We start from the raw sequence: 18,065 nt of genomic DNA, 5'->3' as shown, positions 1-18,065 counted from the left end.
ACGGCCTTCAATTCTGGAGCTCAGCTCCAGCACGTTAGGAGGGATTTCGGGGAGGGGTGAGGGTGGAGGGAGATCTACCCAGGAGGGTGTGCAGTTCTGGTCACCTCACTATAAGAAGGATGTGGAAGCGCTGGAAAGAGTGCAGAGGAGATTTACCAGGATGCTGCCTGGTTTGGAGGGTAGGTCTTATGAGGAAAGGTTGAGGGAGCTAGGGCTGTTCTCTGTGGAGCGGAGGAGGCTGAGGGGAGACTTAATAGAGGTTTATAAAATGATGAAGGGGATAGATAGAGTGAACGTTCAAAGACTATTTCCTCGGGTGGATGGAGCTATTACAAGGGGGCATAACTATAGGGTTCGTGGTGGGAGATACAGGAAGGATATCAGAGGTAGGTTCTTTACGCAGAGAGTGGTTAGGGTGTGGAATGGACTGCCTGCAGTGATAGTGGAGTCAGACACTTTAGGAGCATTTAAGCGGTTATTGGATAGGCACATGGAGCACACCAGGATGATAGGGAGTGGGATAGCTTGATCTTGGTTTCAGATAAAGCTCGGCACAACATCGTGGGCCGAAGGGCCTGTTCTGTGCTGTACTGTTCTATGTCCCCAGGGATGAGGGGACGAGGGTTGACGTGGAGAGAGAGAGAGAGACTGGGAGAAGCTGGGATCAGTCCAAAGATGGGCGGGTTAGGTGGATTGGCCTGCTAAATTGCCCTTCAGTGTCAGGGGGACTAAGAGGGTAAACATGTGGGGTTACGGGGATAGGGTGGGATTGTGCAGACTCGATGGGCCATACGGCCTCTTTCCGCACTGTCGGGATTCTATGATTCTCCTTTTAGAGCAGAGAGGGTGAAGCGGGGGAGATTTAATCGAGGCCGTCATCATCGCAGGGAGGTTTCGGTCGTGTGAGTGAGGAGACAGAGACTCGCAGCGGCAGGAGGGTTGGGGAATTGGAGAAATACCGGACAGGGGAATCCGTACAGGGATATGGAGGGGGATAGAGCGAGAGGAGAGCGTGGGACTAATTGAAAGCTTCCATATTGCGAGTGTCCAGTTTTTACCTGAGGCTGCTGGGCTGTGGGGGGTCTGACTGGAGATGGAATGAGGGTCCTGGGCAGAATCTGACCCATTTTAGCCACCACGAGATCAGAAATCAGTTGTTTGTCCTCCTCCTGATGTTCCCCAATCAGCGGCATGGCACAGTCCATCACCTGGGGGAGAGAATAGCAACACAGCGTTCAGGGTCAACATGAGAGGCTGAAGGAGGTCACAGAAATAACAGGTGCCCCCCCCCCACCCCATGCCCACCAAACCGCTTCGCTCACCCTCTCGCCTCCGGGTCAGGGGGCCGTGGGGTCGAAGACCCACTCCGGACACACCTACCCCGGCACCCAGTCTGGAAACCCACCCACATGCCAGTCCTGAGGGAACACCGCGCTGTCGGAATGTCAGTGCTGAGGGAGCGCCGCACTGTGGGAGGGTCAGTGCTGAGGGAGCGCCGCACTGTGGGAGGGTTAGTGCTGAGGGAGCGCTGCACTGTGGGGGGTCAGTGCTGAGGGAGCGCTGCACTGTGGGAGGGTCAGTGCTGAGGGAGCGCTGCACTGTGGGGGGTCAGTGCTGAGGGAGCGCTGCACTGTGGGAGGGTCAGTGCTGAGGGAGTGCTGCACTGTGGGAGGGTCAGTTCTCAGGGAGCGCCGCACTGTGGGAGGGTCAGTGCTGAGGGAGCGCTGCACTGTAGGGGGGTCAGTGCTGAGGGAGCGCCGCACTGTGGGAGGGTCAGTGCTGCACTGTGGGGCGGTCAGTGCTGAGGGAGCGCCGCATTGTGGGAGGGTCAGTGCTGAGGGAGCGCCGCACTGTGGGAGGGTCAGTGCTGAGGGAGTGCCGCACTGTGGGAGGGTCAGTTCTCAGGGAGCGCCGCACTGTGGGAGGGTCAGTGCTGAGGGAGCGCTGCACTGTAGGGGGGTCAGTGCTGAGGGAGCGCCGCACTGTGGGAGGGTCAGTGCTGCACTGTGGGGCGGTCAGTGCTGAGGGAGCGCCACATTGTGGGAGGGTCAGTGCTGAGGGAGCGCCGCACTGTGGGAGGGTCAGTGCTGAGGGAGTGCCGCACTGTAGGAGGGTCAGTGCTGAGGGAGCGCCGCACTGTGGGAGGGTCAGTGCTGAGGGAGTGCCGCACTGTGGGAGGGTCAGTGCTGAGGGAGTGCCGCACTGTGGGAGGGTCAGTGCTGAGGGAGCGCCACATTGTGGGAGGGTCAGTGCTGAGGGAGCGCCGCACTGTGGGAGGGTCAGTGCTGAGGGAGTGCCGCACTGTAGGAGGGTCAGTGCTGAGGGAGCGCCGCACTGTGGGAGGGTCAGTGCTGAGGGAGTGCCGCACTGTGGGAGGGTCAGTGCTGAGGGAGCGCCGCACTGTGGGAGGGTCAGTGCTGAGGGAGCGCCGCACTGTGGGAGGGTCAGTGCTGAGGGAGCGCGGCACTGTGGGAGGGTCAGTGCTGAGGGAGCGCCGCACTGTGGGAGGGTCAGTGCTGAGGGAGCGCCGCACTGTGGGAGGGTCAGTGCTGAGGGAGCGCCGCACTGTGGGAGGGTCAGTGCTGAGGGAGCGCCGCACTGTGGGAGGGTCAGTGCTGAGGGAGCGCCGCACTGTGGGAGGGTCAGTGCTGAGGGAGCGCCGCACTGTGGGAGGGTCAGTGCTGAGGGAGCGCCGCACTGTGGGAGGGCCAGCGCCTCCCCATATCCCTCAATCCAATGATGTACGTTGTATGTACGTCAGTTCCCTGAATCACTGGCAGAGGGAGCAAGCTGGCTAGCAATGTGAATGACTGTATGCTGAGATATGTGGCGGGGATTTTTGCCTTTCCCATGTTTGGTTCAGCCCAGGATCCTCTGTGTATTACAAGAATGTTGATGTGACGGCACTGTGTAGACCGCTGGGGCGGTGGATAACAATAGCGGGAACACAGGCTCAGATTTTCCATCCTCTACAGTGACTGGAGAATGGTTACACAGTTCAGAACCGCCTCAACATGAACACAGTGCTGGGTCTACAGAGCGTAGCTCACAGAATGAGGGATCCCTGCACCTCACAGCGAAAGAGTGCCAACATTGAAAAACAGCTACAGAATCAGATCATTGATCCCATTCACTCTGAACAGTTTACACAGAACAGCTTAATCAGCACACCACAAATGACCCACCTTCTCCCAGTATCCCTCAATCCCACCTTCTCCCCATATCCCTCAATCCCCACCTTCTCCCCGTATCCCTCAATCCCCACCTTCTCCCCGTATCCCTCAATGCCACCTTCTCCCCATATCCCTCACTCCCCACCTTCTCCCCGTATCCCTCAATCCCCACCTTCTCCCCATATCCCTCACTCCCCACCTTCTCCCCATATCCCTCAATCCCCACCTTCTCCCCATATCCCTCAATCCCCACCCTCTTCCCGTATCCCTCAATCCCACCTTCTCCCCGTATCCCTCAATCCCACCTTCTCCCCATATCCCTCAATCCCCACCTTCTCCCCGTATCCCTCAATCCCCACCTTCTCCCCGTATCCCTCAATCCCACCTTCTCCCCATATTCCTCAATCCCACCTTCTCCCCGTATCCCTCAATCCCACCTCCCCATATCCCTCAATTCCACCTTCTCCCGTATCCCTCAATCTCACCTCCCCGTATCCCTCAATCCCACCTTCTCCCGTATCCCTCAATCCCCACCTTCTCCCTGTATCCCTCAATCCCACCCTCTTCCCGTATCCCTCAATCCCACCTTCTCCCCGTATCCCTCAATCCCCGCCTTCTCTCCGTATCCCTCAATCCCACCTTCTCCCCATATCCCTCAATTCCACCTTCTCCCGTATCCCTCAATCTCACCTTCTCACCATATCCCTCAATTCCACCTTCTCCCCGTATCCCTCAATCCCCACCTTCTCCCTGTATCCCTCAATCCCACCCTCTTCCCGTATCCCTCAATCCCACCTTCTCCCCGTATCCCTCAATCCCCGCCTTCTCTCCGTATCCCTCAATCCCACCTTCTCCCCATATCCCTCAATTCCACCTTCTCCCGTATCCCTCAATCTCACCTTCTCACCATATCCCTCAATTCCACCTTCTCCCGTATCCCTCAATCCCACCTTCTCCCCGTATCCCTCAATCCCACCTTCTCCCCGTATCCCTCAATCCCCACCTTCTCCCCGTATCCCTCAATCCCCACCTTCTCCCCGTATCCCTCACTCCCCACCTTCTCCCCATATCCCTCAATCCCCACCCTCTTCCCGTATCCCTCAATCCCACCCTCTTCCCGTATCCCTCAATCCCACCCTCTTCCCCTATCCCTCAATCCCACCTTCTCCCCGTATCCCTCAATCCCCACCTTCTCCCTGTATCCCTCAATCCCCACCTTCTCCCCATATCCCTCAATTCCACCTTCTCCCTGTATCCCTCAATCCCCACCTTCTCCCTGTATCCCTCAATCCCACCTTCTCCCCGTACCCCTCAATCCCACCTTCCCACGTATCCCTCAATTGCGCCCACAACTGGAAAAGTAATGTAGCAGCAATCAAGTGCAAACGCTGCAAATACAGCACAGCAGGATCCCACAAGTCGACACAGCAGAAAACACAAGCTGATCTGTTCTGACAGATGACATTTGATGGATAACTGTCGGCTTCGAGTCCCAGTGTTCCAAGCATGCTGCATTCCCTCAACACTGACCCTCCCACAGTGCGGCGCTCCCTTAGCACTGACCCCCCCACAGTGCTGCATTCCCTCAACACTGACCCTCCCACAGTGCGGCGCTCCCTCAGCACTGACCCTCCCACAGTGCGGCGCTCCCTTAGCACTGACCCCCCCACAGTGCGGCGCTCCCTCAGCACTGACCGTCCCACAGTGCGGCGCTCCCTCAGCACTGACCCTCCCACAGTGCGGCGCTCCCTCAGCAATGACCCTCCCACAATGCAGCGCTCCCTCAGCACTGACCCCCCAACAGTGCGGCATACCCTCAGCCCTGACCCTCCCACAGTGCGGCGCTCCCTCAGCCCTGACCCTCCCACAGTGCGGCGCTCCCTCAGCACTGACCCTCCCACAGTGCGGGCGCTCCCTCAGCACTGACCCTCCCACCGTGCGGCGCTCCCTCAGCACTGACCCTCCCACAGTGCTGTGCTCCCTCAGCACTGACCCACCCACAATGCAGCGCTCCCTCAGCACTGACCCTCCGACAGTGTGGCGCTCCCTCAGCACTGAACTTCCCACTGTGCGGCGCTCCCTCAGCACTGACCCTCTGACAACGGCGCTCCCTCAGCACTGACAATCCCACAATGCAGCGCTCCCTCAGCACTGACCCTCGGACAGTGCGGTGCACCCTCAGAACTGACCCTCCGACAGTGTGGGGCACTCACTCTTCCACAGTGCGCCACTCCCTCAGCACTGACCCTCCAAAGTGCGGCGCTCCAGCAGCACTGATCCTCCCACAGTGCAGCGCTCCCTCAGCACTGACCCTCCCATAGTGCGGCGCTCCCTCAGCACTGTCCCTCCCACAGTGCGGCGCTCCCTCAGCACTGTCCCTCCCACAGTGCGGCGCTCCCTCAGCACTGACCCTCCCACAGTGCGGCGCTCCCTCAGCACTGACCCTCCCACAGTGCGGCGCTCCCTCAGCAGTGACCCTCCCACAGTGCGGCGCTCCCTCAGCACTGACCCTCCAACAGCGCGGCACTCCCTCAGCACTCATTCCCAACCTTTTCAGCCAAGGCTCAGGTCTCAGGAATATGGGCTCTGACACACTATACCCTGACTGAGAAGGAAGTGTGAGCCCCTGACTGGGGCAGCAGTGGCTCACATTGGGAATTTAATTGGTCAAGTCTTCCATGAGAGTGCATTGGAGATGGGCAATTTAGTCAAAAGGACTTTTATTCTCTGAACGTGGCACTTGGCACAAGCACAGATGTCCTCAAATCGACCTGCTGTCCAGGTGACTCATGTGAGTGCTGCAGCAATGGCTAATTCACGTACATGGCATCAATTGTCCACAGCTCCCCCTCTCAGCAAAACATGGACAGCAATTCCCTCCCTCACTGAGATGAAGAGACTCCAATGTCGCAGTCCCTGTATCACACCCAGAGGGCTCCACCAGCACTCCTGCTCGCTTCAATTCAGATTCATGGTCAAGATTGAGAGTTTAGCAACTCCCACTTGATTCTCTGTCGCATACAGTGCGGAGAAACCCATCACAGTGAGCGGTGTGGGATATATCAGAGTGTTACAGTGAGGGGTGTGGGATATATCAGAGTGTTACAATGAGGGGTGTGGGTTATATCAGAGTGTTACAGTGAGGGGTGTGGGATATATCAGAGTGTTACAATGAGGGGTGTGGGTTATATCAGAGTGTTACAATGAGGGGTGTGGGATATATCAGAGTGTTACAGTGAGGGGTGTGGGGTATATCAGAGTGTTACAATGAGGGGTGTGGGGTATATCAGAGTGTTACAGTGAGGGGTGTGCGGTATATCAGAGTTTTACAGTTAGGGGTGTGGGGTATATCAGAGTGTTACAATGAGGGGTGTGGGATATATCAGAGTGTTACAATGAGGGGTGTGGGATATATCAGAGTGTTACAGTGAGGGGTGTGGGGTATATCAGAGTGTTACAATGAGGGGTGTGGGGTATATCAGAGTGTTACAGTGAGGGGTGTGCGGTATATCAGAGTTTTACAGTTAGGGGTGTGGGGTATATCAGAGTGTTACAATGAGGGGTGTGGGATATATCAGAGTGTTACAGTGAGGGGTGTGGGGTATATCAGAGTGTTACAGTGAGGGGTGTGGGGTATATCAGAGTGTTACAGTGAGGGGTGTGCGGTATATCAGAGTTTTACAGTTAGGGGTGTGGGGTATATCAGAGTGTTACAGTGAGGGGTGTGGGGAACATCAGAGTGTTACAGTGAGGGGTGTGGAGTATATCAGAGTGTTACAGTGAGGGGTGTGGGATATATCGGAGTATTACAGTGAGGGGTGTGGGATATATCAGAGTGTTACAATGAGGGGTGTGGGATATATCAGAGTGTTACAGTGAGGGGTGTGGGGTATATCAGAGTGTTACAGTGAGGGGTGTGCGGTATATCAGAGTTTTACAGTTAGGGGTGTGGGGTATATCCGAGTGTTACAGTGAGGGGTGTGGGGAACATCAGAGTGTTACAGTGAGGGGTGTGGGGTACATCAGAGTGTTACAGTGAGGGGTGTGGAGTATACCAGATTGTTACAGTGAGGGGTGTGGGGTATTTCAGAGTGTTACAGTGAGGTGTGTGGGATATATCAGAGTGTTACAGTGAGGGGTGTGGGGTATATCAGAGTGTTACAGTGAGGGGTGTGGGATATATCGGAGTATTACAGTGAGGGGTGTGGGGTATATCAGAGTGTTACAGTGAGGGGTGTGGGGTATATCAGAGTGTTCCAGTGAGGGGTGTGGGATATATCAGAGTGTTACAGTGAGGGGTGTGGGATATAACAGTGTGATACAGTGAGGGGTGTGGGATATATCAGAGTGTTACAGTGAGGGGTGTGGGATATAACTGTGATACAGTGAGGGGTGTGGGGTATATCAGAGTGTTACAGTGAGGGGTGTGGGATATATCAGAGTATTACAGTGAGGGGTGTGGGGTATATCAGTGTTACAGTGAGGGGTGTGGGGTATATCAGTGTTGCAGTGAGGGGTGTGGGGTATATCAGAGTGTTACAGTGAGGGGTGTGGGGTATATCAGTGTGTTACAGTGAGGGGTGTTAGATATAACAGTGTGATACAGTGAGGGGTGTGGGGTATATCAGAGTGTTACAGTGAGGGGTGTGGGATATATCAGAGTATTACAGTGAGGGGTGTGGGATATATCAGAGTATTACAGTGAGGGGTGTGGGATATATCAGAGTATTACAGTGAGGAGTGTGGGATATATCAGAGAGTTACAGTGAGGGGTGTGGGGTACATCAGATTGTCACAGTGACTTGTGTGGAGTATACCAGATTGTTACAGTGAGGGGTGTGGGGTATATCAGAGTGATACAGTGAGGGGTGTGGGGTATATCAGAGTGTTACAGTGAGGGGTGTGGGATATATCGGAGTATTACAGTGAGGGGTGTGGGATATACCAGAGTGTTACAGTGAGGGGTGTGGGGTATATCAGAGTGCTACAGTGAGGGGGTGTGGGGTATATCAGAGTGTTACAGTGAGGGGTGTGGGGTATATCAGTGTGTTACAGTGAGGGGTGTGGGGTATATCAGAGTGTTACAGTGAGGGGTGTGGGGTATATCAGAGTGTTACAGTGAGGGGTGTGGGGTATATCAGAGTGTTCCAGTGAGGGGTGTGGGATATATCAGAGTGTTACAGTGAGGGGTGTGGGATATAACAGTGTGATACAGTGAGGGGTGTGGGATATATCAGAGTGTTACAGTGAGGGGTGTGGGATATAACAGTGTGATACAGTGAGGGGTGTGGGGTATATCAGAGTGTTACAGTGAGGGGTGTGGGATATATCAGAGTATTACAGTGAGGGGTGTGGGGTATATCAGTGTTACAGTGAGGGGTGTGGGGTATATCAGTGTTACAGTGAGGGGTGTGGGGTATATCAGTGTGTTACAGTGAGGGGTGTTAGATATAACAGTGTGATACAGTGAGGGGTGTGGGGTATATCAGAGTGTTACAGTGAGGGGTGTGGGATATATCAGAGTATTACAGTGAGGGGTGTGGGATACATCAGAGTGTTACAGTGAGGGGTGTGGGATATATCAGAGAGTTACAGTGAGGTGTGTGGGGTACATCAGATTGTCACAGTGAGGTGTGTGGAGTATACCAGATTGTTACAGTGAGGGGTGTGGGGTATATCAGAGTGATACAGTGAGGGGTGTGGGGTATATCAGAGTGTTACAGTGAGGGGTGTGGGATATATCGGAGTATTACAGTGAGGGGTGTCTGATATATCAGAGTGTTACAGTGAGGGGTGTGGGATATACCTGAGTGTTACAGTGAGGGGTGTGGGGTATATCAGAGTGCTACAGTGACGGGGTGTGGGGTATATCAGAGTGTTACAGTGGGGTGTGGGGAACATCAGAGTGTTACAGTGAGGGGTGTGGGGTACATCGGAGTGTTACAGTGAGGGGTGTGGAATATACCAGATTGTTACAGTGAGGGGTGTGGGGTATTTCAGAGTGTTACAGTGACGGGTGTGGGATATACCAGAGTGTTACAGTGAGGGGTGTGGGGTATATCAGAGTATTACAGTGAGGGGTGTGGGATACATCAGAGTGTTACAGTGAGGGGTGTGGGATATATCAGAGTACTACAGTGAGGGGTGTGGGATATATCAGAGAGTTACAGTGAGGGGTGTGGGGTACATCAGATTGTCACAGTGAGGTGTGTGGAGTATACCAGATTGTTACAGTGAGCGGTGTGGGGTATATCAGAGTGATACAGTGAGGGGTGCGGGGTATATCAGAGTGTTACAGTGAGGGGTGTGGGATATATCGGAGTATTACAGTGAGGGGTGTGGGATATATCAGAGTGTTACAGTGAGGGGTGTGGGATATACCAGAGTGTTACAGTGAGGGGTGTGGGGTATATCAGAGTGCTACAGTGAGGGGTGTGGGGTATATCAGAGTGTTACAGTGAGGGGTGTGGGATATATCAGAGTGTTACAGTGAGGGGTGTGGGGTATATCAGTGTGTTACAGTGAGGGGTGTGGGGTATATCAGAGTGTTACAGTGAGGGGTGTGGGGTATATCAGTGTGTTACAGTGAGGGGTGTGGGGTATATCAGAGTGTTACAGTGAGGGGTGTGGGGTATATCAGAGTGTTACAGTGAGGGGTGTGGGGTATATCAGTATTCCAGTGAGGGGTGTGGGATATATCAGAGTGTTACAGTGAGGGGTGTGGGGTATATCAGAGTGTTACAGTGAGGGGTGTGGGGTATATCAGAGTGTTACAGTGAGGGGTGTGGTATATAACAGTGTGATACAGTGAGGGGTGTGGGGTATATCAGTGTTACAGTGAGGGGTGTGGGGTATGTCAGAGTGTTACAGTGAGGGGTGTGGGATATATCAGAGTGTTACAGTGAGGGGTGTGGGGTATATCAGAGTGTTACAGTGAGGGGTGTGGGATATAACAGTGTGATACAGTGAGGGGTGTGGGGTATATCAGAGTGTTACAATGAGGGGTGTGGGATATATCAGAGTGTTACAATGAGGGGTGTGGGATATATCAGAGTGTTACAGTGAGGGGTGTGGGGTATATCAGAGTGTTACAATGAGGGGTGTGGGGTATATCAGAGTGTTACAGTGAGGGGTGTGCGGTATATCAGAGTTTTACAGTTAGGGGTGTGGGGTATATCAGAGTGTTACAATGAGGGGTGTGGGATATATCAGAGTGTTACAGTGAGGGGTGTGGGGTATATCAGAGTGTTACAGTGAGGGGTGTGGGGTATATCAGAGTGTTACAGTGAGGGGTGTGCGGTATATCAGAGTTTTACAGTTAGGGGTGTGGGGTATATCAGAGTGTTACAGTGAGGGGTGTGGGGAACATCAGAGTGTTACAGTGAGGGGTGTGGAGTATATCAGAGTGTTACAGTGAGGGGTGTGGGATATATCGGAGTATTACAGTGAGGGGTGTGGGATATATCAGAGTGTTACAATGAGGGGTGTGGGATATATCAGAGTGTTACAGTGAGGGGTGTGGGGTATATCAGAGTGTTACAGTGAGGGGTGTGCGGTATATCAGAGTTTTACAGTTAGGGGTGTGGGGTATATCCGAGTGTTACAGTGAGGGGTGTGGGGAACATCAGAGTGTTACAGTGAGGGGTGTGGGGTACATCAGAGTGTTACAGTGAGGGGTGTGGAGTATACCAGATTGTTACAGTGAGGGGTGTGGGGTATTTCAGAGTGTTACAGTGAGGTGTGTGGGATATATCAGAGTGTTACAGTGAGGGGTGTGGGGTATATCAGAGTGTTACAGTGAGGGGTGTGGGATATATCGGAGTATTACAGTGAGGGGTGTGGGGTATATCAGAGTGTTACAGTGAGGGGTGTGGGGTATATCAGAGTGTTCCAGTGAGGGGTGTGGGATATATCAGAGTGTTACAGTGAGGGGTGTGGGATATAACAGTGTGATACAGTGAGGGGTGTGGGATATATCAGAGTGTTACAGTGAGGGGTGTGGGATATAACTGTGATACAGTGAGGGGTGTGGGGTATATCAGAGTGTTACAGTGAGGGGTGTGGGATATATCAGAGTATTACAGTGAGGGGTGTGGGGTATATCAGTGTTACAGTGAGGGGTGTGGGGTATATCAGTGTTGCAGTGAGGGGTGTGGGGTATATCAGAGTGTTACAGTGAGGGGTGTGGGGTATATCAGTGTGTTACAGTGAGGGGTGTTAGATATAACAGTGTGATACAGTGAGGGGTGTGGGGTATATCAGAGTGTTACAGTGAGGGGTGTGGGATATATCAGAGTATTACAGTGAGGGGTGTGGGATATATCAGAGTATTACAGTGAGGGGTGTGGGATATATCAGAGTATTACAGTGAGGAGTGTGGGATATATCAGAGAGTTACAGTGAGGGGTGTGGGGTACATCAGATTGTCACAGTGACTTGTGTGGAGTATACCAGATTGTTACAGTGAGGGGTGTGGGGTATATCAGAGTGATACAGTGAGGGGTGTGGGGTATATCAGAGTGTTACAGTGAGGGGTGTGGGATATATCGGAGTATTACAGTGAGGGGTGTGGGATATACCAGAGTGTGTTACAGTGAGGGGTGTGGGGTATATCAGAGTGCTACAGTGAGGGGGTGTGGGGTATATCAGAGTGTTACAGTGAGGGGTGTGGGGTATATCAGTGTGTTACAGTGAGGGGTGTGGGGTATATCAGAGTGTTACAGTGAGGGGTGTGGGGTATATCAGAGTGTTACAGTGAGGGGTGTGGGGTATATCAGAGTGTTCCAGTGAGGGGTGTGGGATATATCAGAGTGTTACAGTGAGGGGTGTGGGATATAACAGTGTGATACAGTGAGGGGTGTGGGATATATCAGAGTGTTACAGTGAGGGGTGTGGGATATAACAGTGTGATACAGTGAGGGGTGTGGGGTATATCAGAGTGTTACAGTGAGGGGTGTGGGATATATCAGAGTATTACAGTGAGGGGTGTGGGGTATATCAGTGTTACAGTGAGGGGTGTGGGGTATATCAGTGTTACAGTGAGGGGTGTGGGGTATATCAGTGTGTTACAGTGAGGGGTGTTAGATATAACAGTGTGATACAGTGAGGGGTGTGGGGTATATCAGAGTGTTACAGTGAGGGGTGTGGGATATATCAGAGTATTACAGTGAGGGGTGTGGGATACATCAGAGTGTTACAGTGAGGGGTGTGGGATATATCAGAGAGTTACAGTGAGGTGTGTGGGGTACATCAGATTGTCACAGTGAGGTGTGTGGAGTATACCAGATTGTTACAGTGAGGGGTGTGGGGTATATCAGAGTGATACAGTGAGGGGTGTGGGGTATATCAGAGTGTTACAGTGAGGGGTGTGGGATATATCGGAGTATTACAGTGAGGGGTGTCTGATATATCAGAGTGTTACAGTGAGGGGTGTGGGATATACCTGAGTGTTACAGTGAGGGGTGTGGGGTATATCAGAGTGCTACAGTGACGGGGTGTGGGGTATATCAGAGTGTTACAGTGGGGTGTGGGGAACATCAGAGTGTTACAGTGAGGGGTGTGGGGTACATCGGAGTGTTACAGTGAGGGGTGTGGAATATACCAGATTGTTACAGTGAGGGGTGTGGGGTATTTCAGAGTGTTACAGTGACGGGTGTGGGATATACCAGAGTGTTACAGTGAGGGGTGTGGGGTATATCAGAGTATTACAGTGAGGGGTGTGGGATACATCAGAGTGTTACAGTGAGGGGTGTGGGATATATCAGAGTACTACAGTGAGGGGTGTGGGATATATCAGAGAGTTACAGTGAGGGGTGTGGGGTACATCAGATTGTCACAGTGAGGTGTGTGGAGTATACCAGATTGTTACAGTGAGCGGTGTGGGGTATATCAGAGTGATACAGTGAGGGGTGCGGGGTATATCAGAGTGTTACAGTGAGGGGTGTGGGATATATCGGAGTATTACAGTGAGGGGTGTGGGATATATCAGAGTGTTACAGTGAGGGGTGTGGGATATACCAGAGTGTTACAGTGAGGGGTGTGGGGTATATCAGAGTGCTACAGTGAGGGGTGTGGGGTATATCAGAGTGTTACAGTGAGGGGTGTGGGATATATCAGAGTGTTACAGTGAGGGGTGTGGGGTATATCAGTGTGTTACAGTGAGGGGTGTGGGGTATATCAGAGTGTTACAGTGAGGGGTGTGGGGTATATCAGTGTGTTACAGTGAGGGGTGTGGGGTATATCAGAGTGTTACAGTGAGGGGTGTGGGGTATATCAGAGTGTTACAGTGAGGGGTGTGGGGTATATCAGTATTCCAGTGAGGGGTGTGGGATATATCAGAGTGTTACAGTGAGGGGTGTGGGGTATATCAGAGTGTTACAGTGAGGGGTGTGGGGTATATCAGAGTGTTACAGTGAGGGGTGTGGTATATAACAGTGTGATACAGTGAGGGGTGTGGGGTATATCAGTGTTACAGTGAGGGGTGTGGGGTATGTCAGAGTGTTACAGTGAGGGGTGTGGGATATATCAGAGTGTTACAGTGAGGGGTGTGGGGTATATCAGAGTGTTACAGTGAGGGGTGTGGGATATAACAGTGTGATACAGTGAGGGGTGTGGGGTATATCAGTGTTACAGTGAGGGGTGTGGGGTATGTCAGAGTGTTACAGTGAGGGGTGTGGGATATATCAGAGCGTTACAGTGAGGGGTGTGGGATATATCAGAGTGTTACAGTGAGGGGTGTGGGGTATATCAGTGTTACAGTGAGGGGTGTGGGATATATCAGAGTGTTACAGTGAGGGGTGTGGGGTATATCAGTGTTACAGTGAGGGGTGTGGGATATATCAGAGTGTTACAGTGAGGGGTGTGGGGTATATCAGAGTGTTACAGTGAGGGGTGTGGGATATAACAGTGTGATACAGTGAGGGGTGTGGGGTATATCAGTGTTACAGTGAGGGGTGTGGGGTATGTCAGAGTGTTACAGTGAGGGGTGTGGGATATATCAGAGCGTTACAGTGAGGGGTGTGGGATATATCAGAGTGTTACAGTGAGGGGTGTGGGGTATATCAGTGTTACAGTGAGGGGTGTGGGATATATCAGAGTGTTACAGTGAGGGGTGTGGGGTATATCAGTGTTACAGTGAGGGGTGTGGGATATATCAGAGTGTTACAGTGAGGGGTGTGGGGTATATCAGAGTGTTACAGTGAGGGGTGTGGGATATATCAGAGTGTTACAGTGAGGGGTGTGGGGTATATCAGAGTGTTACAGTGAGGGCTGTGGGGTATATCAGAGTGTTACAGTGAGGGGTGTGGGGTATATCAGAGTGTTACAGTGAGGGGTGTGGGATATATCAGTGTTACAGTGAGGGGTGTGGGATATATCAGAGTGTTACAGTGAGGGGTGTGGGGTATATCAGAGTGTTGCAGTGAGGGGTGTGGGCTCTATCAGAGTGTTACAGTGAGGGGTGTGGGGTATATCAGTGTTGCAGTGAGGGGTGTGGGGTATATCAGAGTGTTGCAGTGAGCGGTGTGGGGTATATCAGAGTCAGTATACTACTCTCTGTCTCCCCTCTGCCCCTCCATCTCTTTCCCTCCATCTCACTCCTCCCTCTTGCTCTCTCTCTCTCGGTCATTTTTGGAGACATTCCATTGCCCCTGTCACAATCCTGGCTCTCACTGTGGGAGTGAACAGTGAGCTGATATTGTTGAGACAGAGCAATGAGCCAGACGCTGCGTTTAAATACCCTCAATACTTCCGTCCAATTCTGCCACCTCTTAATAACTGCCGGAGCCTCGGGCAGGGAAAAACAATCACACTTTCATTCTCCTGGCACCAACTTCAAGGATTTGACAAATAATGAAAGGAAACCTTGTATTCAGATTGTCTCCTGTGGCGTACAGGATTACACACTCGGAGATGACTCAGAAGTTCACTGGTTCAAACCCCACTCCAGAGATGCCAGGCACAATATTCCCCCACCCGTCGCTGCGGCGCTGAGGGAGCGCCGCACTGTGGGAGGGTCAGTGCTGAGGGAGCGCCGCACTGTGGGAGGGTCAGTGCTGAGGGAGCGCCGCACTGTGGGAGGGTCAGTGCTGAGGGAGCGCCGCACTGTGGGAGGATCAGGGCTGAGGGAGCGCCGTACTGTGGGAGGGTCAGTGCTGAGGGAGCGCCGCACTGTGGGAGGGTCAGTGCTGAGGGAGCGCCGCACTGTGGGTGTGACAGTGCTGAGGCAGCGCCGCACTGTGGGAGCGTCAGTGCTGAGGGAGCGCCGCACTGTGGGAGGGCCAGTCCTGAGGGATCGCCGCACTGTGGGAGGGTCAGTGCTGAGGGAGCGCCGCACTGTCGGAGGGTCAGTGCTGAGGGAGCGCCGCACTGTCGGAGGGTCAGTGCTGAGGGAGCGCCGCACTGTGGGAGGGTCAGTGCTGAGGGAGCGCCGCACTGTGGGAGCATCAGTGCTGAGGGAGCGCCGCACTGTCGGAGAGCCAGTGCTGAGGGAGCACCGCACTGTGGGAGGGTCAGTGCTGAGGGAGCGCCGCACTGTGGGAGGGTCAGTGCTGAGGCAGCGCCGCACTGTGGGAGTCAGTACTGAGGGAGCGCCGCACTGTGGGAGGGTCAGTGCTGAGGCAGCGCCGCACTGTGGGAGGGTCAGTGCTGAGGGAGCGCCGCACTGTCGGAGAGCCTGTGCTGAGGGAGCGCCGCACTGTGGGAGGGTCAGTGCTGAGGGAACGCTGCACTGTGGGAGGGTCAGTGCTGAGGGAACGCCGCACTGTGGGAGGGTCAGTGCTGAGGGAACGCTGCACTGTGGGAGGGTCAGTGCTGAGGGAACACCGCACTGTTGGAGGGTCAGTGCTGAGGGAGCGCCGCACTGTGGGAGGGTCAGTGCTGAGGGAGCGCCGCACTGTGGGAGGGTCAGTGCTGAGGGAGCGCCGCACTGTTGGAGGGTCGGTGCTGAGGGAGCGCCGCACTGTCGGAGAGCCTGTGCTGAGGGAGCGCCGCACTGTGGGAGGGTCAGTGCTGAGGGAACGCTGCACTGTGGGAGGGTCAGTGCTGAGGGAACGCCGCACTGTGGGAGGGTCAGTGCTGAGGGAACGCTGCACTGTGGGAGGGTCAGTGCTGAGGGAACACCGCACTGTTGGAGGGTCAGTGCTGAGGGAGCGCCGCACTGTGGGAGGGTCAGTGCTGAGGGAGCGCCGCACTGTGGGAGGGTCAGTGCTGAGGGAGCGCCGCACTGTTGGAGGGTCGGTGCTGAGGGAGCGCCGCACTGTTGGAGGGTCAGTGCTGAGGGAGCGCCGCACTGTGGGAGGGTCGGTGCTGAGGGAGCGCCGCACTGTGGGAGGGTCGGTGCTGAGGGAGTCTCCTCATCAGGAACTGATACCAACGGGGACTGATCTTCAAACCAATATCCTCACACACAGGAGAATGGAAATCAGCAACTGTCTCTCTCTCTCTCTCTGTCCCCAAAAATCAGTTGAGGCTGGAGGTGACGGGGAGGGTGGAGGGGGAGGGTCAGGGGGATGAAATGGAAATTCCAAAGTGGGGATTAATAAATACTTGTCGGAGATTAAGGCTTATGGAACTGAGGTGGGTCAAATGAGTTAAGATACAGATTAGCCACAACTTCAACAGGCTTTTGCAAAGAATTTAATTTTACCCACTGTTAAAAGTTTTCCTTTGACAGGCCAGCTGTTGCTAGGATACAGCCTGGAACCACTAGGCCTCAAACACAACGAGGCCCACCGCAACAGCAAAACTGACCGCAACACCGATTTTACAGAGCGACTGTCTCAGAAAGCAGATGGTCTCCCCTTGAAGATGTGCCTGCCTCTATCCTATCCTTTAATTGGCCCATGTGCATGCCAGTCATATAGAGCCAGCGCCCACAGGCCCAAAGCCCTGAAGTTAAGTCCCGTTCAGCGACCATTCTGACATCGATTTGAAATGAATCAGGTGACCCGCCGGGAATATTTTCATTTGGCGACAGAAAAAGCCATGGAGGTCCAAAGGTCGCAGACAGTGACACGAGAACGCCATCCCAAACTGAACAACATCTTCATTTCTCTAGCGCCTTTGCTGCAGTGAAACATTCCTGAGGCCCTTCACAGCAGTGTCAATCTGACCCCGAGACACATCGGGAGATATCAGGGACAGGTGACCAAAGCTCAGTCACGGAGAGCAGCTTTTAAGGAGCATCTCAAAGGAGGAGAGAGACAGAGAGGGAGAGAGAGAGAGAGAGAGGGGGTGGAGAGGTTTAGAGAGGGAATTCCAGAGCCTAGGGCCCCCCAGGCAGCTGAAGGCACGGCCGCCAATGGTGGAGCGAAGGGAATGGAGGGATTCTCGAAAGGCCGGAACTAAGGAGTGCAGAGATCTCGGAGGGTTGTCGGAGGTTGCAGGTATAGAAAGGGTTGTAAGAGGGAGGGGCTGAATGGCCTCCTGTTCCTGGGTCAGGGGCTCGAGAGGGGCTGAATGGCCTCCTCCTGTTCCTGTGTAACGGACTCGAGAGGAGCTGAATGGCCTCCTCCTGTTCCTGTGTAACAGGCTCGAGAGGGGCTGAATGGCCTCCTCCTGTTCCTGTGTAACAGGCCCAAGAGGGGCTGAATGGCCTCCTCCTGTTCCTGTGTAACAGGCCCGAGAGGGGCTGAATGGCCTCCTCCTGTTCCTGTGTAACAGGCTCGAGAGGGGCTGAATGGGCCTCCTCCCGTTTCTGTGTAACAGGCTCAAGAGGGGCAGAATGGCCTCCTTTTCACATTCCCAAAAGGGAGTTCTAATGGTGGCGTTGGATAATCTTCCAGCCATCAGTGTCTGACTCTGTAAAGTCGAGGTTAGCCATGAGCCAGGAATATCTCAGAGGGAGGGCTGATGTTTTTATAAAGGGAGTTAGTGTTGGGAATCCGGGAATCG

At 53.8% G+C, this 18,065-nt stretch overlaps 1 protein-coding gene across 1 annotated transcript in view; it reads right to left on the bottom strand.

Moving 5' to 3' along the window:
* Nucleotides 1–18,065, bottom strand: part of LOC144487611 (synapsin-2-like) — a gene marked incomplete at its 5' end in the record, with an annotated part of 139,874 nt that overhangs the window by 6,210 nt on the left and 115,599 nt on the right. Inside the window, one exon of the mRNA XM_078205700.1 lies at nt 1,059–1,208. Coding sequence (XP_078061826.1) covers nt 1,059–1,208 — 150 coding nt within the window. The remainder of the gene's footprint in view (nt 1–1,058; nt 1,209–18,065) is intronic.

Source organism: Mustelus asterias, unplaced genomic scaffold, assembly GCF_964213995.1.
Source record: "Mustelus asterias unplaced genomic scaffold, sMusAst1.hap1.1 HAP1_SCAFFOLD_924, whole genome shotgun sequence".
Lineage (NCBI taxonomy): Eukaryota > Metazoa > Chordata > Chondrichthyes > Carcharhiniformes > Triakidae > Mustelus > Mustelus asterias.
This window is presented reverse-complemented; position numbering and strand designations above follow the sequence as displayed.